The sequence below is a fragment of the Nicotiana tomentosiformis genome, chromosome 9 (assembly GCF_000390325.3).
Source record: "Nicotiana tomentosiformis chromosome 9, ASM39032v3, whole genome shotgun sequence".
Lineage (NCBI taxonomy): Eukaryota > Viridiplantae > Streptophyta > Magnoliopsida > Solanales > Solanaceae > Nicotiana > Nicotiana tomentosiformis.
Window position 1 is genome coordinate 82,592,954 of NC_090820.1, and position 19,970 is coordinate 82,612,923.

A 19,970-nucleotide genomic window follows, 5' to 3' on the forward strand; every position below is an offset into this window, starting at 1 on the left:
TTAGGTGTAAAAATCCATTAGTAATCAACTTATAAAACTAAATTCAAGTGATAATCACTTGCCTCCAAGGTAGTAGTGAAATTGCTCTTTAAAATCTCCTATTCTCGAAGTTTAGGGCGCAAATTATAAAAAAAATGAGTAAAATATCGAAAATGACAACTTATATACTCTGTCTAGTAGTATGCATCGCGATTCAAAAATCAACAATGCCGCTAAAACCTTCTATGCGAACGCGACCAATAGTCCGCGAACGCGAAGGCCAACTTGCCTCACCACTACGCAAACGCGAGAGACCGTATGCTAACGCGAACCTCTGTCGACTAACCTCCCCTAACACATCGCGAACGTGAAGCAACAAGCACTAACGTGATATCCAACTTCCACATTACTCTGCAAACGCGATACCGATAAGGAGAACATGATGCACAAACCATCAACGACCAAAACAACGCTCTACGTGATCGCGAAGCTCCTTCCACGATCGCAAAGCTCATCAGATGCACCATAAAATCAGTAATTTAAGCTCAAGAAAAATGGTCTGACCCTCCCCCCCTCCCCGAACTACACCTGAGCTCCCAGGACCCCGTCCAATCATACCAATAAGTCTAAATACATTATCCAAACTTATCCAAGGAATCAAAATACTACAATTAACATCAAAACCAATAACGGAAGATCAAAATCATTCTTATAACTTTCAAACCTTGAAGTTTCATCGAACGCATCTGAATCACACTAAGACATTTTAGATCACAATCAAACTTTGCACGCAAGTTCCAATCAACTAAATGAACCCAACAAGGTCCCAAAGTTATGGATCACAATTAAACCACAATAGGAGTCTGATAATACTGAAGTTAACTTCCAGTCAAACCTATGAACTCTCAAATTTTTTAATTTGCCAACTTTTGACAAATAGGGCCAAACTTTCTAGGATCATCCAAATTCAAATATGAACATAAACCCAAATCCAAAATTACCATATGAATCTGTTGAAACCATCAAATCTCAATTCCGAGGTCATTTACTTAAAATTTAAACTTTGGTAAACTCTTCCAATTTTAAGCTTACAAAGTGAGATTCACTCTATCAAATTACCTTACGAACATCAAAATCAACCATACATGCAAGCCGTAATACATCATATGAAGCTATTTAAGGGCTCAGACCACTGAACAGAATGCTCAAACTCAAAACAACTGATCGGATCATTACAGCTCTTGAATGCATCTGGTGCCTTTTCTAAAGGAAAAGGGCAAAAAATCATTAGGCAATTATAAGCCAGAAAATTATGTAGTGTGTCCCTAATGATATTAATCATAGTTGAATATCCCCGTAATTGGCGATATTTAATATATGGACTCTGCATCTTTGCCCCGTCAGCTCCTTTTCTATCTCTTCTTCTTTACCAAGAACACCATAATTCTTTAATTTTTTAAGCTTAAAATTCTTATTTGGGGTTGAAAACTTGAAGTTAATATAATTACTATTAAAATTGTTTGAGTGTTGATTATTTATGCTTAAACTTTTTAGTTTAAATACTAGTTTAGTGATTTACTTTAAAAATCTTAAAACTCCATTGTTGGTCCTCAGAAAATATTGAAGAAGCCAAAGTAGATCTTCTTGATTTGGTTTATTTGACTAGATTACTTATTGGGATCCTTTTGTTGGTATTTGGAAGTTTTGTTTTAAGTTTGAGATCATTTGGAGCAAATTTGGAATGATTTGGTCAAAATTGAAATTGCTAATTCGGAAAATATTTTGTTGAACAACATAGAAAAATTATGCCAATCGGATAAATTTTGATGAACAATATAACAAATAGGTTGATTGCAGAAAATAAAAAATTACGCTGATCTGGTAGAGTTTTGTGAATAATTGAACAAGTATAAAATCATACCAACTGGGTAGAGTTTATAAATAATTAACAAAATAAGTAGAGTAAATATAGCATAAATTCTATCATTCAGATAAAAAAATTCCTGAATAGATGCACGAGTTCATAGGTCATTCTTTAAATGCATTAGAAACGAGGATAATGTTTAAAGACCAACCCCTTGTAGGGTCATTCCTGGCAATCACTCATTATCAGCCATCAGCGTTGTAAAAGCTAAGTACTTCATCCGTCCTAGTTTATGCTGTACTTTTCGCTTATCGAGAATCAAATCGACTAATCTTTGAAGCTAAATTGAATTAGATTAACTCAATAATTTAAAATTAAGGTTTATATATTTAAAAACTATACACAAATTATTATAAGTACTCTTCTCATCTAATTTGATTGAAAAATACATCTTAAAATGATGGTCAGAGTTCATATAATTTAAATCTTGAAAAGCGAAAAGTGTCATACATAAATTGTGATAGAGAGAGTAAATATTTGGCTTCTATTCATTCGATACCAATAAGAAAATAGAATATGCAATATTTCCTTGAACCAAAGATCTTCATATAACCCGTTTTAAATTCTGATAAACTTCCAATAATATATCAGCAAGAGAACTAGCTAGTATCCATCATATCAAATCTGGAAACTTTGTATCTCACTAAGCTAAGTATCACTACTTCAATGGAGTAAAAGCTTCTCTTTGCTCTATTGCTACACTTGCGCGCGTGCAAGTAAATTAGCACTCAGTCAAGATGTATTTCACTGTGCTAATTCACCGTAAGACCTCGTATTGCTTATTCCAAGGATCGTGCTCCATTATATTCACAAGGATCATGCTCCATTACGGATCATTCCAAGGATCATGCTCCATTATATTCACAAAATATGTACATTTATGTAAACATAAAAATAACATATAGTTAGGATTTAACTTATATATCAACTTACCTTATTTTTTGGGTTACTAATTCTACTGTGAGTTATGTGTAATTACCAATTTACTAACCTGATAGTGTAATTACTTATTATGGGTAGTTCCTAATTTCAATGCATCAAGGAAGTTAAAACAAGAAAAGTGAAAACCAAAAAACATCCTTTTAATGTTCTTTCGCTGTTATGGAACTTGAATAAGAACTCCACATAAGTCTATGGAATGTCAATATTTCATGTTATGAGAGAAGATAAATTACATTTTATACATACAAAAAAATACATGATAATTAAAGCACTTTGGGAATTCTTACAGAACCAATAAGGGACAAGTGTATTCACTAAGAGTACCGGTACATTAAACCTAGTTCTGAATAGAGTGACCAATCCCAGGGCTATGACCAGGTCCTGAACGACTAAAGCCATCTACTTGACCTGGTGTTGTGGGCCGAGACACTAATGGCACAGGACTCGGCGGTGTTGTTGCCATTGGTGTTCTAACTTCTGGCTCATTCTCAAATATTTCCTTCTTTGCGGCATAAACGTTCGAGTTTTCACTGTAATTGTTTCCCCTCCCAGTTTCTCTTTTCGGCGCCATAGCGTGACTATGAGGTTTCGAGTTATTATTAATATGCTCGAACATCATGTATCTTCCTTCAATAGATTGGATAATGTGGGAGAAGAACACTAAAAAGAAAAGGCAAGCAACCATAACCTTTTTTTGAGCCATTCGAGAAATAGTGTCGGATTCAGAATTTAAACACTGAACGAATTCTTGAGTCGAGAGAGTAAGTCGAGAGAGTAAGCTACTCAAGGGAGGGAGAAGGAGATAGAGAACTAATACAGGATGCTTATGCTCTCTTTCTACTGTAATATATATATATATAGCAAAGCAAGTGACATGAGGGTTATTGGTCCATACTAGTTGGAGATTCTCATGATGTGCTTTAAAAAACAGTTGGAGATGCAGTAACGTTTTCCAATTCATTAAATTTAAAAACTTGAAATATAATGCGTGGTAAAAGCTGCAATGCTAGTTTGTCCATAGTGTTGTTAAGCCATGCAAGATTATAACTTGCCACTCCATGTCTCCACCCCCACGCTCTTTTTCTTCAGCCCTTTTAAGATTCTCCGTATTTCATTTTATATGGTTATATCTGCCCATATACAAATTAAAGTTTTAAAAAAAAAAAAAGGTCTTGACAGAGGCGGATCCAGGATTTGATGAGTGCTGACTATGGGTGCCACGGTCTTTAATGAGAATCTACCACTAATGAATGAGATTGAATTAGGGTCTACATTTAGTTTATTCGATTCGTTTTGAATTAATTCAGTTTGATGTACATGATATTTGGTTCATAAATAAATACGTGATCACCAAGCCGAATAAGTTTTGTCCAATTTAATCAATTTCTCTTGATTCAGTGTGATTAAAAGTAATAAGAAAATTAAAATTAGCAAGTACATAGCTGGAAATTAGCATCTGGGGGTTTGGCACATTAGCCACGGCACCTAGAGTCCATTTGTGACTGCGGGTGCCACCCTTAATTATATAAACGTTACATATAAAATATCAATACATACATAAAATTTTACTCGAGTGTCGGGGTGGCGTGGCACCCCAGTCCACTACATAGATCCGCCCCTGCTTGACACGTAGCAGAAATATTCTTAAAACTTGTATATGATCTGAAATGGCATTCTATGCTTATAAGAGCATTATATTTAGGATAAACTGCAATGTTTAAAGTTTGAGTGTTTTTATCGAGGGTGAACCTCAAGTTTAAAGTGGAATAGCTTCCAAATCCAAATACAAAAGTAAGTGTTCTCTTTTAGAATTAAAAAAAAAAAAAGTATCATATAAAATGGAACAAACGGATTAATGTATTCTCAGTGATAAACAAGCATGAAGAATTTTAATTTGGTGTTCGTCCGTCCGATCTGTTTGAAGTGAACTGTTAACACCATCATCAGCCCACGGTTTGGTGAATTCACACGCGCAAACCTAACTAAAATAAATGGGAAACTTCAAATTAAGGGCATATATATACTAGAGTTCTGAGAGCCCAACGTACATGGTATTAAAATAAACAAATCGAATTCCTTTCTTGTACAAAATAAAATTCCTTTCTTGTACGATATAAAATGAATTTCACTCAATTACAAAAATATTGTATTTTCTTTATATATACACGTACTCACATAAATATAGTTTACATGCGCTCCACTGACTGCAGCATGCCCTCTTGATAGTTGTTTTTATTTTTAGTCTAAGCATGCTTCACTTTCCAACTGTAGATTCTGGCTGTATTCTTTTGTTCTTTGGTGCCTACATTGTTAAACAGCTCTTTGGTACATTCAGGGGCTAAACTAAAACTGGTAAGATCTGTCCTTTGGATTATTATTACGATCTGTCAGCTGAATCACATGATGATCTTGGAGTTGAGTAAACAAATAAGAGGCGGAACTAAGATTTGAAGCTTAAGGGTTTGGAATTCTAGTCTTTTTAAGTTATTGGATTCTAAATTAATAATTTAGACATTTTTAATGGATTTTTGTTAAACAAATGTAAGGTTTTTAGCTGAACCGGTAATCGGCATGCTAGCTCTGCCCCTGCTCCTAGTCCTCCCACCCTTGAAATAAAAATGATAGTTCACTGTCTTGTAATTGTTCTTCACTTCTTCTGACTTCATTCCTAAACTGGAGGGTTTGACAAAATGACTAAATGAGCCTTCTCCTTAATTAATTTCAATTACTTAGTAAATGTATTAAAAATTAAAAAGGCAATGAACATGCTAAGAATCATTTTTTTAGTTACTTAAACAATAAAATAGTTGCTAAAAATGCTAACTTCCAATAGTTAAGTTGGGGGGAGCTATGACAGAAGGTTTCAAGGTCAAATCTAGGAACATTCTTTTGCTGCATACGACTGATGTTTGGTGTTTCAATGAACTAAAATGGCTCTCGGCTGATACTATATGTCTTCCTAATTTTTACTAGTCTCAGTAAACACGCTACTATCGTAGGAGATAGAAGACGATTATCGCCGTGTTAACATAAGTATTTGTGTGTTATAAAAACTTATACGGATTACATAAAAGTCAGAGAAAACTGAGGTGATTCAGTGGTAGAAATGCAAGCTACCAAAAAGCTAAGTAACACTATATCTTTTCAAATTAAATATCGTTTGGACTTTCTCCCAATTCAGACCGGAGCAGTCAAGGATTTATTGTGCACATGAAATCTACATGGTCAAAGATAGAGAAGAAGGATTTCACTTATATACAATGGTATTAATTTACATTATCGGTGCATTTTAACTTGTTATAACATACAATTTACTTTATTTTCTATGTTACTAAGCTAGGCTTGTTATCAAGAGTTACCTATTATTGTACGTCATTCTAACTTGATGGTGTATATAAATTATACACTGTCAGTGTACAAGAGTTAAACTCTGAGTATCAAAGAGCTAGAGATGAAACCAGAAGTGAATGCTAGACTTTTGCACCCATTTGGCATCATTTTTTGACAGGCTTTTGCAATCCTTCTGCTCATCTTAGAAGGAACCAAGAAGCACATCAAAAGAAATGCACATTACCAAAAAGACTGAGTAATGAATAAATTGGAAACCTTTCCTAGTTAAGTTACAGAAACCAAGAACATTGAAAAGTTACAAAGAAAAAGTGAAACCCCCCAAAAAAAAGGTGGGGGGAGGGAGGGGTTAACAAGAAGACAGAAGTATTGCCTATAAGATCTTTGACCTTTGACACTCAGCTTAATTACACTTGCAATTTGGAAAAAACAAATATGGAACCTACAGATAAAAGTTGGGCTAAACTGGATTTCTGTTGATTTACATCGACCAATGCACCGTCTATGTGAGCTTACTCACATTGCCGGCCTCAATCTGCTTGGGTTTCAGGAGAAGCAGTTGCTGTTGTAATGCAGTATGAAAGATTTCCAAGTTGATATCTACACCTCCTTCATCAATCAATGAAGGTGGAAATTTAACAGTCAGATCGAAGGAAACTCTCATATGTTGTTCCGCTCAATGTCTTGTTCACATCATCCCAGTTCTTGATATGCTCCCGCAAAGGTCCACTATGTATCTTAACTTGGCGGCTACTTAAATTCATTTGTGGTAATTTTAGAAAATCTAGTACATCTCCCAATTTCTGCAATAAATCCAGAAAACAATGAGCAACAGAAAGGAACAAGATTTTGAGTATTTTTCTGGATAGCAAAAGGAAAAAGAATAAATGGGCCCTTCAATCATATAGTGTCTTGACATTTCGTCATATAAAGAAACCAAACAATAGATCTTGAATTTCTTTGCTTAAGGAAACTTCAACAGAGTGCATATAGGTTAATTTCTCGTATGGTTACTAAACTTTATCTACTACTTTAATAGTAAAGTACTAAAACTACTTTTTGACACTTTAAAGTAAATGAACTTTACGTAAAAACACAATACTGTTTTTTGCCGCATTAAAGTAACTTAGTAAAATCACTAAACATTACCCATCATAACGACTAGACTTATACCCATCAAGGTGATTCTTCTATTACAGTGAGCAAAGTTTTATCACTTTACAATTAAAATAGTTTTGTGACTCTACTGTTATAGTGCGTAAACACCAGTTACTTTAATATGACAAAAAGTAGTTATGTGACTTCACAGTTATAGTGAAAAATGTTTGGTGAATATACGCGAAATTAAGAAACTTGACTAGATATAGTTGAAATGAGAAACTATCAGAACTTCTTGGCTTTTAATGCAACGACGCATGACAAGGTAATTATAACTTCAGAAACGTATTTTCTTACAGTCTGGTTTCTGATAAGATCTTCGTAATATAGAGTTAGGTGTCGAGTGCTATTGAAGTACTCCAATGCCTCAGTGGCTGCCAGCTCTATTTTCTTCAAATCTGTGATCAGTAATGTTGTATTGATTTCTGGTTTATACTTCGCGAGAGTAGAGGCCTAGGAGAAGCAGCAAAATGATCAGATTCTATTAACTTTATGTCCGTGTATACTATGGGGAGGGAGGGATTTAAGAAGATACCTCTTCGTGTGAGTGCACATGAGACTTGTGTGTTCCGTTCAAGAGTTTGGCGTATCGATCATAAGAATTTGCAATCATGGAAACCATACGACGCAGCAGATTTCTTCTAAAAAGAAATATCACGGAAACGCCTTTGTTGTTGAAGTACTCGACAATTTCCTTGTGGTGTTGTATCAGCCCCTGCATTTGCCACGATTAACCAAGTCAATTTTCCAGAATAAAGCAATAGTTCCATGCCTCTCCACTAGCAAAACAATGAGGTCTTGCACAAAATGAGAACTCTCTTTTATCTGATGAAGACCAGCAATATCACAATATTCTGCTAGATTTTACTTGCGCAACAAATGCTGCTAATAAATGAAGTGTTAAACAATTACAAATGCTATCCTTTTCAGACTTTCCTCTATTTGAACAAGTGCTATTAGTATACGAAGTGGTTTTGAAACGAGACTAGTTCCACCATACACAGACGTCCTCTTTTATGTGACATATAGTTGTGTGGATAAATTCGCCAACTGATTTGATAAGATCCAAATTTGCTCAATCTGTAAGAAAATATTGAAAGACCCAAGTTTGATGCATGATCTACTTTAAAAAAAGTACCACAACAACGACAGACCTAGTGGAATCCCACAAGTGGGATCTGGGGAGGATAGTGTGTATGCAGACCTTACGACCTTGTGCAGATAGAGAGACTGTTTCCAATAGACTCTCGGCTCAGCATAGTCGCAGCAATAAAGCAAAGGACTTTAAAAAAAATACCACCCATAGGAAAAAATTATTTTGCTAATATTACAACCCTGAGTGGATCACCGAAAGAAATTTATTTCTATAATTTGAAGTCTAGAAGGCTAAAGGTATTCAAGAACAACAAAAATCTGGTTTGTAGAGAAACCTTTTTATCCAAGTGGCACCACCTAACCAGATCCAACTTAGCCAAAATTTTCATATTGCATAATCAGTAGCAAGTCAAAAGAAATCAAAGAGAGGTAAGTCTACATTTAGCATAAGACCAGACCAAAATAACACCCAGTTACTATGCACCTAAACTTGGCATATTCGGAACATTGTAACAAAAGTTTCATGTGATAAAACTCTTTTTCCACTGCGGTATTTCAGATCTAGGTCAGCGTTCTCAACCCTTTCCGTCTCTCAAAATAGTTAATGAAGTTGCCAACCAGTGTTTCAAAAAGCAAAGGCTTTCCCTGTCTCATGAGGAAAGGCAAGAGTCATGTGGTTGCATCTCAACTCAAGCAGCGTAATCTTAAGCTAGGTATACCTCCCACATGGCAGATAGTAGGATGCAAAGTGCCTAGCAATCTGAAACAACTGTGACCCCTCCCCCTAAGTAGTTTGAGAAGATTTTTGAGAAGTTGGAGCACACTGTCTCCCATTCCACGACATTTTTATCCCTGCCTACATCTCAGCGAAACTTTTAAGTTTAAAACATGTAAATCAACGAAAAATATTTTACCTGATTAAGCATCCACTTGAAGCCAACTGCAGCTGAACAGTGATTCTTGGAAGCACTCGTAAACAAGTCCATATTGTAAACACTGTCCAATGTCCTCAATATTGAGGAGGAATTTTCTCTTCGCCCTTTGACGGAGAAAATTTCACCATTGGAGCTTATATTAATATGACTATTTAGTAGTGTCTCAAACCATCCACTCCCAGACCTCTGCGTTGACAGAACAGCAAACAGCCGTACAGGATTACAGCCACATTCAGCCCTACAATAGATGGCCAAAGGAGATGAAATGAATATAAGACAAATTTGTAAAAGACTGAGCTAAAAATACTTACCTGTTAAAGGTTTTCGGTTTAGGATAATGAAAGTATGGAATCTGGGATCGGTCGGTGTCATATTCATGACACGGCCTTTCTACAACTTCAATGTTCAAGAATTTGCTCGTTTTCTCGTTGTTAGTTTGCTTAAGACAGGTTGAACAGATATAAACACCGCAAACCATTGCAAACACTACAACAATCATCCTCAATAATGCTGGAGATTTCTTGGGAGGTTTTATAATAATAGTATCCTGGAATTAAAATGAAAACACAGATGCCAATGAACTAGATTAACGCAAAAGTGGAAAATAAAATTGCAACATGAATTGACCTCAAATTAGACCACAGCCTTAGCAATGAACACGTTTCTAGGGCGATTAATTTTAAACATCTTGAGTAAATACCAGTTGACTAAACAAATAGAGAAATCAACTCATACAAAAGGCAAGTGAAAAAAAACTAATTACTGTTATTAGAGAACCACCTGCTATTATTGATATAAAGCAGAAAACTCAATCTAGTGAGTCTATAAAATTTGGATTTAAGTTACATATAATCTTTGTAATAGGTTACTTATCATTTTTATTAGGTTATTAGTCAATGGTAGAACTTTGTCTCTAATACCTTATATGTGACCCGATCGTGTAAATATTTTTGCACTATTAGTGTATAGAACTTAAAATCAAAAATTTACCTTCGGGAAGTCATGCACCACATTCTCAATTAGTGGAAGATGTATAGTTAGTTTCTTTAAGAGGTTAATTCATACTAGTAAGTAGTAAGGGCCCGTTGGCCATAAAAAATTTCACTTTTCTCTGAAATCATTATTCGGCCATGAAAATTACAAATCCAAGTTGAAGTTGAATTCCGAAATTTTTTGAAATTCGAAAAACTAAAAAATGATGTTTTTCAAAATTTTCACCCCAAATCACTCACAAAAATTTAAAAACAACTACAATTTGTATTCATGTCCAATCACAACTCCCATTTCCAAAATACCATTTTCAACTTGAATTTTTTTTTCACTTTTTTCTGGAATTTCATAATGCCCACTAAGTATTTCAGGTGAAGTATTGATTCTTCACAACAACTCTATGAACAAACAGGGGAAAAAAATGAAAAATCTTCTCCCACTCAGCTTAATACAGACCCAAAAGAATGAGACCCCAAAAACATATTTTAGCTCACAGATGTCTGCACCTGCCTCTACTAATGTGTTTGTACAAAAAATCAAAACCCCAGATCAAAGAGTTCAAGAAACAGTTAAAATTTTGTCATGAAATACATCTGAGACATCTTTAAACCACCATAAATATACAATCTGGACAAATCACAGTTTCCTAAGAAACCAATTAGAAGAAGGGAAGGAGATTCCAGCTTCAACAAGAATGTAAATGTTTAGCAGGATCTCTTACAGAATATACTCAGCAAAAAGCAAAGCACAAAAAACAGAAAGGAAAGGGAACCATTAATTAAAAAGCGGAATTTGAAGGGGAAAAAAACAAACCTTTGTAAAGAAACAGATTTCTTCAGCCATTGTACTTCAACCAAAATCAAAAGGGAGACTAAAGAATCCTCAAATTCTTATACAAAGAGGTAGAGGCTATTGAATTAGTAGTTCTTTTGTGCTAGTCTCTTTCTATTTTTCAGGAGGAGGAGAAATAGTGGGAAATGTTGGCCCTATAGGAGGAGCTTTTAGATACGAATATTGATTGACTAGTACAAGTGTTTTGGATATATCAGGTTGTCGTCTTACTTTTTAATGTCGGAATCTAAGATAAAGCCATTATAATTTAATGTGAGATTTCTCGATTTTCATTGTCCAACTCAGACCAGCACCCATATGGACAGTATTTACAAAATGCTATTTGAATTAGTCTGACCATATTTACCAAATACTGATGGTTATACCATAAATAGGAAAGTGTTTGATTCTTTAGGGAGTATAAAATTGAAGTTGAATTATATTAATTTGCAATGTTTTAAAAGACGTTTTTTGGGCAAGATCCGAATCCTTGGAGAGGCATACCAAAAACGCACTGAGGCGTTGCGGTGGGGTAAGTATCATGGGGCATAAGCCTCAATATTCCGAGCGTTCGCCTAGGCGTAAGTCCAATATTTTGGGCGTTCATTTGGTGCGTAAGCCCTGAGAACTTTTTCAAATTTAAGCCAAAAATTACTTAATAAATCTTTTTTAACTTAAATGTCTAAAAGTTAACGCATAATAAATTTTTAAACTAAAAATCTCAAAAACCAAAGGTTTTTCTAATTGTATAGCATAATTTTATAATCTTTTCTTTGTCATTTACTACTAAGTAACAAATACACTTTAGAGTTTAGACAAAGTACTAACTAAAAGCGAAGAGTTCTGTCCTCCAATTCTTAATCTACTTCTACGTTTACATTTTCCTTATTTATGCTTTTTTATTTTATTTTTTAATTCATTCTTTTCAAATTAGTTTTAAATTTTAGAATTTCTTTTGGTATCGCTTTATTTTATATTATTTTGATGACTGTATTATGGCGATTTATATTAGACAATGAGTATTTGTAATTTATTATCTATTTTGAAGTTTTTTAAATAATAACTTTATTTATTTTCACTAGAATATCATTTTTATAACTCTAAGTATGTTCTATCATAAACATGTTATAAGTGTAACGCATCTTTATGTCTTTTACGTTTCAAGCAAAAAATATTTATATATATATATACTAATTTTATAATTTTCTTGAATTTTTTTTACAATTTTAATAGATTTTTTATTTATACATTTATTTATTAATTTATAAAAATATTAAATACTAAAAACTCATGGGGCTCTCGCCCACATCTTTTAAAACTGTGTTGATATGAATTTTTACTAGAAGAAACATTGTCAGATTTACAACTAAAAGTCAAAATTTCTCTTCGAATACATTTTCAAACCTGTATTTCAACGTTTAAACTAGTACTATTTGGTTTCAACTCTTAAGATGTACTCCATTAACCGCTGCTTTTTCCCCTAATTTCTTAATAGAATTTCTAAATTTTGTTTTAAACCAAAAGATCTTAATCTATGTCATAAGAGATAGAAATATTTTTATGAGATCTCCATTCGGGCATAATGTTATTTTTTTTTTTAAAAAAAAACATATTGATTTTCTTCCAAATCACGGGAACAGTAAACATAAAATCTAGAGGCGCAAGCCAATAGGATACAGAAAAAAGCATCGTAGTCAATTTTCCTTTTTCTTTTTGCATTTTTTTAAGTTGTGAAATGCTGGCAGAGAAATGAGATTGTTAATAGGAAAAAAAGTAAAGAAAAGGAGATTGGTTGAATTTCTAGGGTTAAAATCCTCGATTGGTGGTTAAAAAAAACAAAGAGAAGCCTTAATAACTCTTTGAACATGAGAATGTGGAGTTGTAATTGTTAGTTAGAAGAATTAAAGAGTTTAACTAGAGTATAAAAGGACAATGCTTTTGCTATAGTAATCCAATTAGAATAAGTATGTTTGTAGATGAAACCAAAGAGACTTCAAAAGATAATTAAGACAAAAAAGGAAAAGGAAAAAGAAAAAAGGGAAAAGAATGGTAAAAGTGGTTAGATTTAATTACCTTATCTGTAACCTTGCTGAGACCCTTGCTTAAGTTTGGACTTTGGAGTTTCAAACATTGTTTCATGAAATTTAACTTATGTTAGCAAGATTTCATTTTCCTTTTAGCTCTTTAATTTGGTGGTTCTCATTTATTAATTAACTTAAGCTCTAATTGTCTTAGAATGCACGATATTTAAATATCATATTAAGGTAATCGCATGTAAAATGAACATACTGGAGGTGCTTTTCACGTATACATAATTTTTATTTATATATAGTAAAGAATTTTATATTATCAACGTATTTTAAATTATTTTAGTAGATAATTACATGCCTTACCTATTTTGCAGGTTATTAAAATCACTTATTATGAATTATTACATATGTAGTTGGTTTTTTAGATGACTTGAGAGCGTATAATTTTTTTAATAAATGATCAGTTTACAGAAGGTAAACTAGAATTAATATAGATAATAAATACATTCAAGATTAGAGCTCTCAAATGAGTAGAATTTTAATTAGATTATCATGCACTCTTTCTTTGTAATTAAAAGGAATTTATCCAAACGTCTTTCTTAACACATAGAGACAAACACACGTATATGTCACCCATTTCTTGTAGTGGAAACAATGTTTGCTTAAGATGAAATATTTCTTTTTTCAGTAATCATAAGAATAAAAGGATTAGCTTATTTACTTAGCAATGGCAATTGACTACGTAACCGGCCACCATTAATAATTTGCAGTCCTCGTGTTTTACATACAAAAACAACAACAAAAAAATTATTAACTCCAGTTTAGTTTAGTTGTTGAACTAACTTAGTTAAGCCGCATCAATATATATATATATATATATATATATATATATATATATATTGATGCGGCTATATATACATATATGTATATATATATATATATATGTATATATATGTATATATGATTGATACTCTTCTTTTTTTCTTTCTTTTGTTACATTTATTAAGTGACTTGTTTGGATTAGACAACGATCTATTATTGATCAGTCACTTTCTGATGAACGGAAGTGTTTATATAATTAAACAAAAATGTCTTAAATGGGTCCTTAGTTCATGCAATCAATTAAAATCCGTGTATAAATTGTATCTTTCTCTTCCTCATAGGTTGAATTAAAATTCGACTGAATATGATGAAAATGGCTCGAAGTTAGAATTTCTTCTATGCTCCGCTTATCGCTTTATATGTCTTACAGTTGAGAAAAAAAGAGAAAGAAATCATATAGTAGCAGTTTTAAACTCTTTATGCACTTTGAACGAAGACGGGATTATTTTTTGCTAATTAATGGATAACTAATACTGAATGGTAATATTGGTGTGTTTAAATATTTATAGTGGTTAGTAAATTAATTTATTTTAACCATAGCTCATAATTTTTCATAAATTATCAACTTTTTCATGTTTTGACTTGATAGTTTAGCTAACAATTAATGATGTAATTGAAGTGGACAAGAGCCTTGGATAAGTTAATCAAAGAATTTGTCCTCTCTCCAACATTGCAGTTATGGCTATTAAACATATCTCATGGCTTATGTCAATATCCAAACAAACAAAGTAAGTTAAACTCCGCCAAAAAATAATCAAATTGTAGGCAGCTTGTACTCATATTCGTGTAGTACTATTTAATTGGTTGTTACTACACTGGTTTATAAAATTTCGAAAAATAAAACTAAAGTAACAAGTCACGAATCATGAGACACCCCACTTCACCAACCGAGCCGTTGGAAATGCACATCATTTGTCGACTACTTATCAGTTTGATTGCTTGCCTCGTGTTTTAATTAATTATTACTTGAATGATCATTTTCCTGCAAAATGCAAGGTTCTCGTTGTTTTTTTTTCTCTTTTCGGGTTTGCTTTTCTTTTCAAATAAAAGGCTCTTTAGTTTCTTATAAAAGTAGGGTAAGGATGAACATTTTATGAATAGTAAAGCACCCCTTGCTTTTATCATTAGCTTTTGCTTAAAATTGAAGACAAGTTTCTATTATCGTGGTAGCGGTGTGGTCTTGTGGGCTATATAATTCTCTATGAGCGATATAGCAGAAAAGGATCTTTTTCTAAGGTTGTGTTTGATACGAAAGAAAATGTTTTTTGAAAAATATTTTTAAATTTTTTCATGTTTGGTTGGTTTAAATGTTTTGAAAAACATTTTCCTCATGAACTCATTTTCTTCTAATTGAAGGAAAATATTTTCCTTATCAAAAGAAGGGAAAATATTTTCCAAAACTCTTTTTCAACATTCTTCACCCTATTCCCCATCCCCACAACCCACCCATATCCATCCCACCCCTACCCCAACCACCCCAACCACCCCAACTCCTGCCTCCCCACCACACCCCAACCTCGTCAACCACATGTATTGGGTAAAATATGTTATGACACGTGGCCGTCCGAGAAAGGGACACATGGAACCCAAGACAAGGGAGGATGACTGAAGACCTAAGATAATTGTTTATCACCGAAAAGAATAATATTCATAAAGATGTAATAAATGCTCTTCTCCCGGTAGCATTTAATAGAGAATATTCATAGCATTAAGAGCAGTTATCCGTTATAAGGAATTTGGCATTTATGTTCACCGTTACATATTCATCAATGCCCCTCATAATTGACATTAAAGAAGGGCACGACCCTAAGACCTTCTTCATAGCTATAAATAATGAACTCAGTTGTCATTATAAGTGGAAAGGATTTTCTGGCAAACTTATACTTTATTTTATACAAAGCTCAATCCAATCTTATCTTCTGATTTCTCGACTCTTTTGTTGTTGAGCCCGGAAACCTTGCTCCCGGAATTATTTCTTCTGTTATTTCGTCTATATCTTAAGGCTAAGTATTGCGTAACTCTTCAATTATTTATTTATCTTAGAATCAAATTAATTCACTTATCTATAAACCACATATAAATAACTGTATCATTTTACGGGTAAACAGTTTGGCGCTCACCGTAGGGCCTAGATAGCCGTGTAATTAAATTGATCCTTACCTTTTTTTACTAATGCGTTTTGATCATTTTTGTCTTAGAAAAAATCATAAGAAATAGCATATAACACTGTTAACGACATGCACAACCCCGAGATTCGAGGGGATTAACCTCATTCTGAGGACTCAATCAGCGATACCCACAATGAAGGGAGTGACGCTACACCAATGCATGACAAGCAGTATCCTCGACATGTTTGGGGGACCACTCCCGATGACACTGATGAAGAGCATGTCGTCGACGCGGTAAGGGTCTTGCAAGAGTAACAAGCGATCATTCTAGGCCACCTCACGAGACAAGATAAAGTTATAAGGGAATTAAAGCAAGAGCTGTCGGGAGCTTCAAATAATGCAAACAGACAAGATTTGATCCCTCCCGGGATCCCCACGAATCAAACAACGCAGAGGATCGACAACAACACTTCCAGGGTTGAAATTGGCTCCGATGGGGCAGGGGGAACGGATCCGGTCTCAACAACGAGAATGATTCTTTCAAGAATGAACTTTTACGATTCATGAGGGAAGTAAACACCCGCATGGACCAGATCCCGGGCGCGCCACCAGTGCTGAAAGGCCTGGACTCGAAGAAGTATACTCAATTGTCGTACAAGCCAAGTGCGGCATCAGAGTTAATCCCAAAATGGTTCAAAATGCCTGAAATACCAAAGTATGATGGAACTTCAGACCCCAAGAGCATATTACCACTTACACAATAGCGATAAAAGGGAATAATTTAGCTCCTCGCAAAATTGTATCTGTACTGCTGAAGAAATTTGGAGAAACCCTCACGAGGGGGGGCTTGACATGCTATTCGTTGTTACCCGAGCATTCCATAGATTCCTTCGAAATGCTTGCGGATTATTTCATCAAGGCTCATGCCGGGGTAAAAAAAGTACAGGCCCGAAAGACCGACATATTCTGGATAGCGCAAGTAGAGTTTGAGCTACTACGAGAGTTCGTTACCCGATTCCAGAAGGAGAAAATATTGCTCCCGGCTGTCCTGGATGAATGGGCGGTTGAGGCGTTCACCAAAGGATTGAATCCAAGGAGTTCAGACGCTTCTCGGAAATTGAAAGAGAGCCTACTCGAGTTTCAAGCAACGAACTAGGCGGATGTCCACAACTGGTATGAATCAAAAATAAGGATCGAAAATGATCAGGTTGGTTTTCCATCGTCGACCAAAGGACGTGAAAAGAATAAGGAAAAATCAAAGGATGATTATGACACGGACAAGCGGACTTCGAGGGCCGGATTTTGCCTTACGAATGAACCGAAGCCGCAACAGAGGTTTTCGGACAGCGGACAGGTTCACGATCGACAGGAGGACCGATTGCGCTCGGAATAATCGATCAATGCAGGATAAAGAAGTGGAAGGATCACGGGATCCTTCCTACCCCAAATTATCAGAATACAACTTCAACGTCAGTATAGTGGAATTAGAATCGGCCATGAGAAACAACAAAGAAGCACGGTTCCCAAGACCGATGAGATCTGATTCTAACCAGAGGAATCCCAACTTGTGGTGTGAATACCAAGGGATGAATGGCCACCAGAAAGGGGATTGTCGACATCTCCGGGAGGAAGTGGCAACGTTACTAAAGAATGGTCACCTCAGAGAATTCTTGAGTGACCGAGCTAAGAACAATTATGGTCGTAACCGAGACAACACGGAACCTTTGAAAGCAGGAGAAGATCCCCCGAAACAATCAATATGATCTTTGGAGGGAACGAGATTAACAAGGTCACCTTTTCAGCAACAAAGAAGACGAACGTATTAATAACGCATAGCAAAAGGCTTCGAGAAGCAAATATCGCTTTTACGGAGGAGGACGCAAAGGGATTGCTGCTACCACACAATGACGTATTGGTAATTTCTTTAAATGTGCTAGATTTTAAGATTAAACATTTTTAGTGGATCCAGGGAGCTCGGCTAATATCATACAATGGAGAGTATTGGAGCAAGCTAAACTTATCGGAAGTATTATTCCGGCCACAAAGCTCCTCGCCAGATTTAACCTTGCAAGTGTGACAACTCGGGGAGAAATTTTATTACTCACAAATGCTGAAGGAGTAATGAAAACAACTCTTTTCAAAGTGGTAGATGGTGATATGGGATACAAAATCATTCTGGGAAGACCCTGATTGCACGAGATGAAAGTTGTACCATCAACGTACCATCAATTGCTGAAGTTTCCAACACCCGAGGGAATTAAGCAGATAAGGGGTGACCAACTAGTGGCAAGGGAGATGTATGCAATTTCGGTCTCCAGTAGCAAAGGAAAGGAACATGTGGCATAGCAATTATAAGGACCTGCACCTACTCCTGAACTAGATGAAATTAGCCAGGCGTCAGAAGATAATCAGGTGCCGAGATATTTCTAAGTTCCAGAAGAGACCAATGCGATGAAGTACACAGCGGAAGAGCTGGAGCAAGTGGCATTGTTCGAGGAATTCCTTAAAAGTAAATTCCACCTGGGGACAGAAATGCACGCGGAACTCAGGCCCGACTTCATTAAATTCCTTAAATCTAACGCCGATTGTTTTGTATGGTTGCATGAGGATATGACAGGTATCCCGATAGAGGTAGTTGTACACAAGTTAAGCTTGGATCCTAAAATACCTCTGGTAAGACAAAAGAAGCGCCCGATCGCCGAAGCCAGGAATAAATTTGTCAAAGAAGAGGTAACCCGCTTACTTAATATCGGTTCAATCCGGGAAGTAAGATATCCAGGCTGGCTAGCTAATGTAGTAGTAGGTCCTAAAAAGAACAATAAGTTTCACATGTGCATAGATTATAAAGATCTTAATAAGGCATGTTGAAAGACTCGTTCCCACTACCAAACATCGATCAAATGATTGATGCCACAGTCCGGTGCAAGTTAATGAGTTTTCTCTATGCTTATTCCGGGTATAACCAAATTCAGACGAACCCAAAAGATAGGAAAAAACTTCGTTTATACCGAGTTTCGGTATATATTGTTACAATGTGATGCCCTTCGGGTTGAAAGACGCAAAGCCACTTATCAACAGCTCGTGAACAAGATGTTTGAAACTCAAATAGGAAAAACTATGGAAGTTTATATAGACGATATGCTCGTTAAATCTTCAAATGCATATGATCATTTTAAACATCTGCAAGAAACCTTCGACATCCTAAGGAAGCATAATATGAAGCTTAATCCCGAGAAATGTGCGTTCGGGGTTAGCTCTGGTACATTTCTGGGATTTCTGGTAACACAAAGGGGGATTGAAGTAAACCCCGATAAGATCAAGGCCATAGAAGATATCCCGGACGAACTGACAAGCGTGAAGGAAGTCCAAAGACTTACGGGGAGATTAGCAACTTTGAGCAGATTCATTTACCGATCGTCAGAAAAGTGTCATCGTTTCTTCACACTGCTCAAAAAGAAAAATAATTTCGAATGGACCCCAGAGTGCCAACAGGCTTTGAGGGATTTAAAGAAATACTTATCAAGCCCCCAATTACTTTCAAACCCAAAAGAAGGGGAAACGTTGTTGGTTTACCTCGCGGTCTCGGAAGTTGCGGTAAGTGCGGTTTTAGTCCGAGAAGATGAAGGTACACAATCTCCTATTTATTATGTTAGTAAAGTTTTAACGGGAGCAGAAACTCGTTACCCACATTTGAAAAAACTGGCCTTAGCTCTCGTAGTCGCCACTTGAAAGCTAAGGCCCTATTTCC

The 19,970-nt window shown here is 35.2% G+C and overlaps 1 protein-coding gene across 1 annotated transcript; it reads right to left on the reverse strand.

Moving 5' to 3' along the window:
• Window positions 1–6,415: 6,415 nt before the first annotated feature.
• On the reverse strand, window positions 6,416–11,438 carry LOC104118584 (uncharacterized). The gene is made up of 6 exons (XM_009629858.4): window positions 11,185–11,438; window positions 9,693–9,928; window positions 9,361–9,619; window positions 7,887–8,066; window positions 7,649–7,804; window positions 6,416–6,996 (listed from the first exon to the last, which is right to left on the reverse strand). Exons 1-6 carry the CDS (start codon window positions 11,212–11,214, stop codon window positions 6,829–6,831), a joined length of 1,029 nt encoding a protein of 342 aa, XP_009628153.1. The 5' UTR covers window positions 11,215–11,438; the 3' UTR covers window positions 6,416–6,828.
• Window positions 11,439–19,970: the final 8,532 nt, after the last annotated feature.

Bases quoted from the DNA above. Each gene is read 5' to 3' on its own strand.
- LOC104118584 (XM_009629858.4), bottom strand. From the start codon at position 11,214: ATGGCTGAAGAAATCTGTTTCTTTACAAAG. The intron at 8,067-9,360 runs GTAAAATATTTT...TGGCAAATGCAG, and splicing joins TCAAGTGGATGCTTAATCAG to GGGCTGATACAACACCACAA. The intron at 7,805-7,886 runs GTATCTTCTTAA...TGCTTCTCCTAG, and splicing joins ATGTGCACTCACACGAAGAG to GCCTCTACTCTCGCGAAGTA.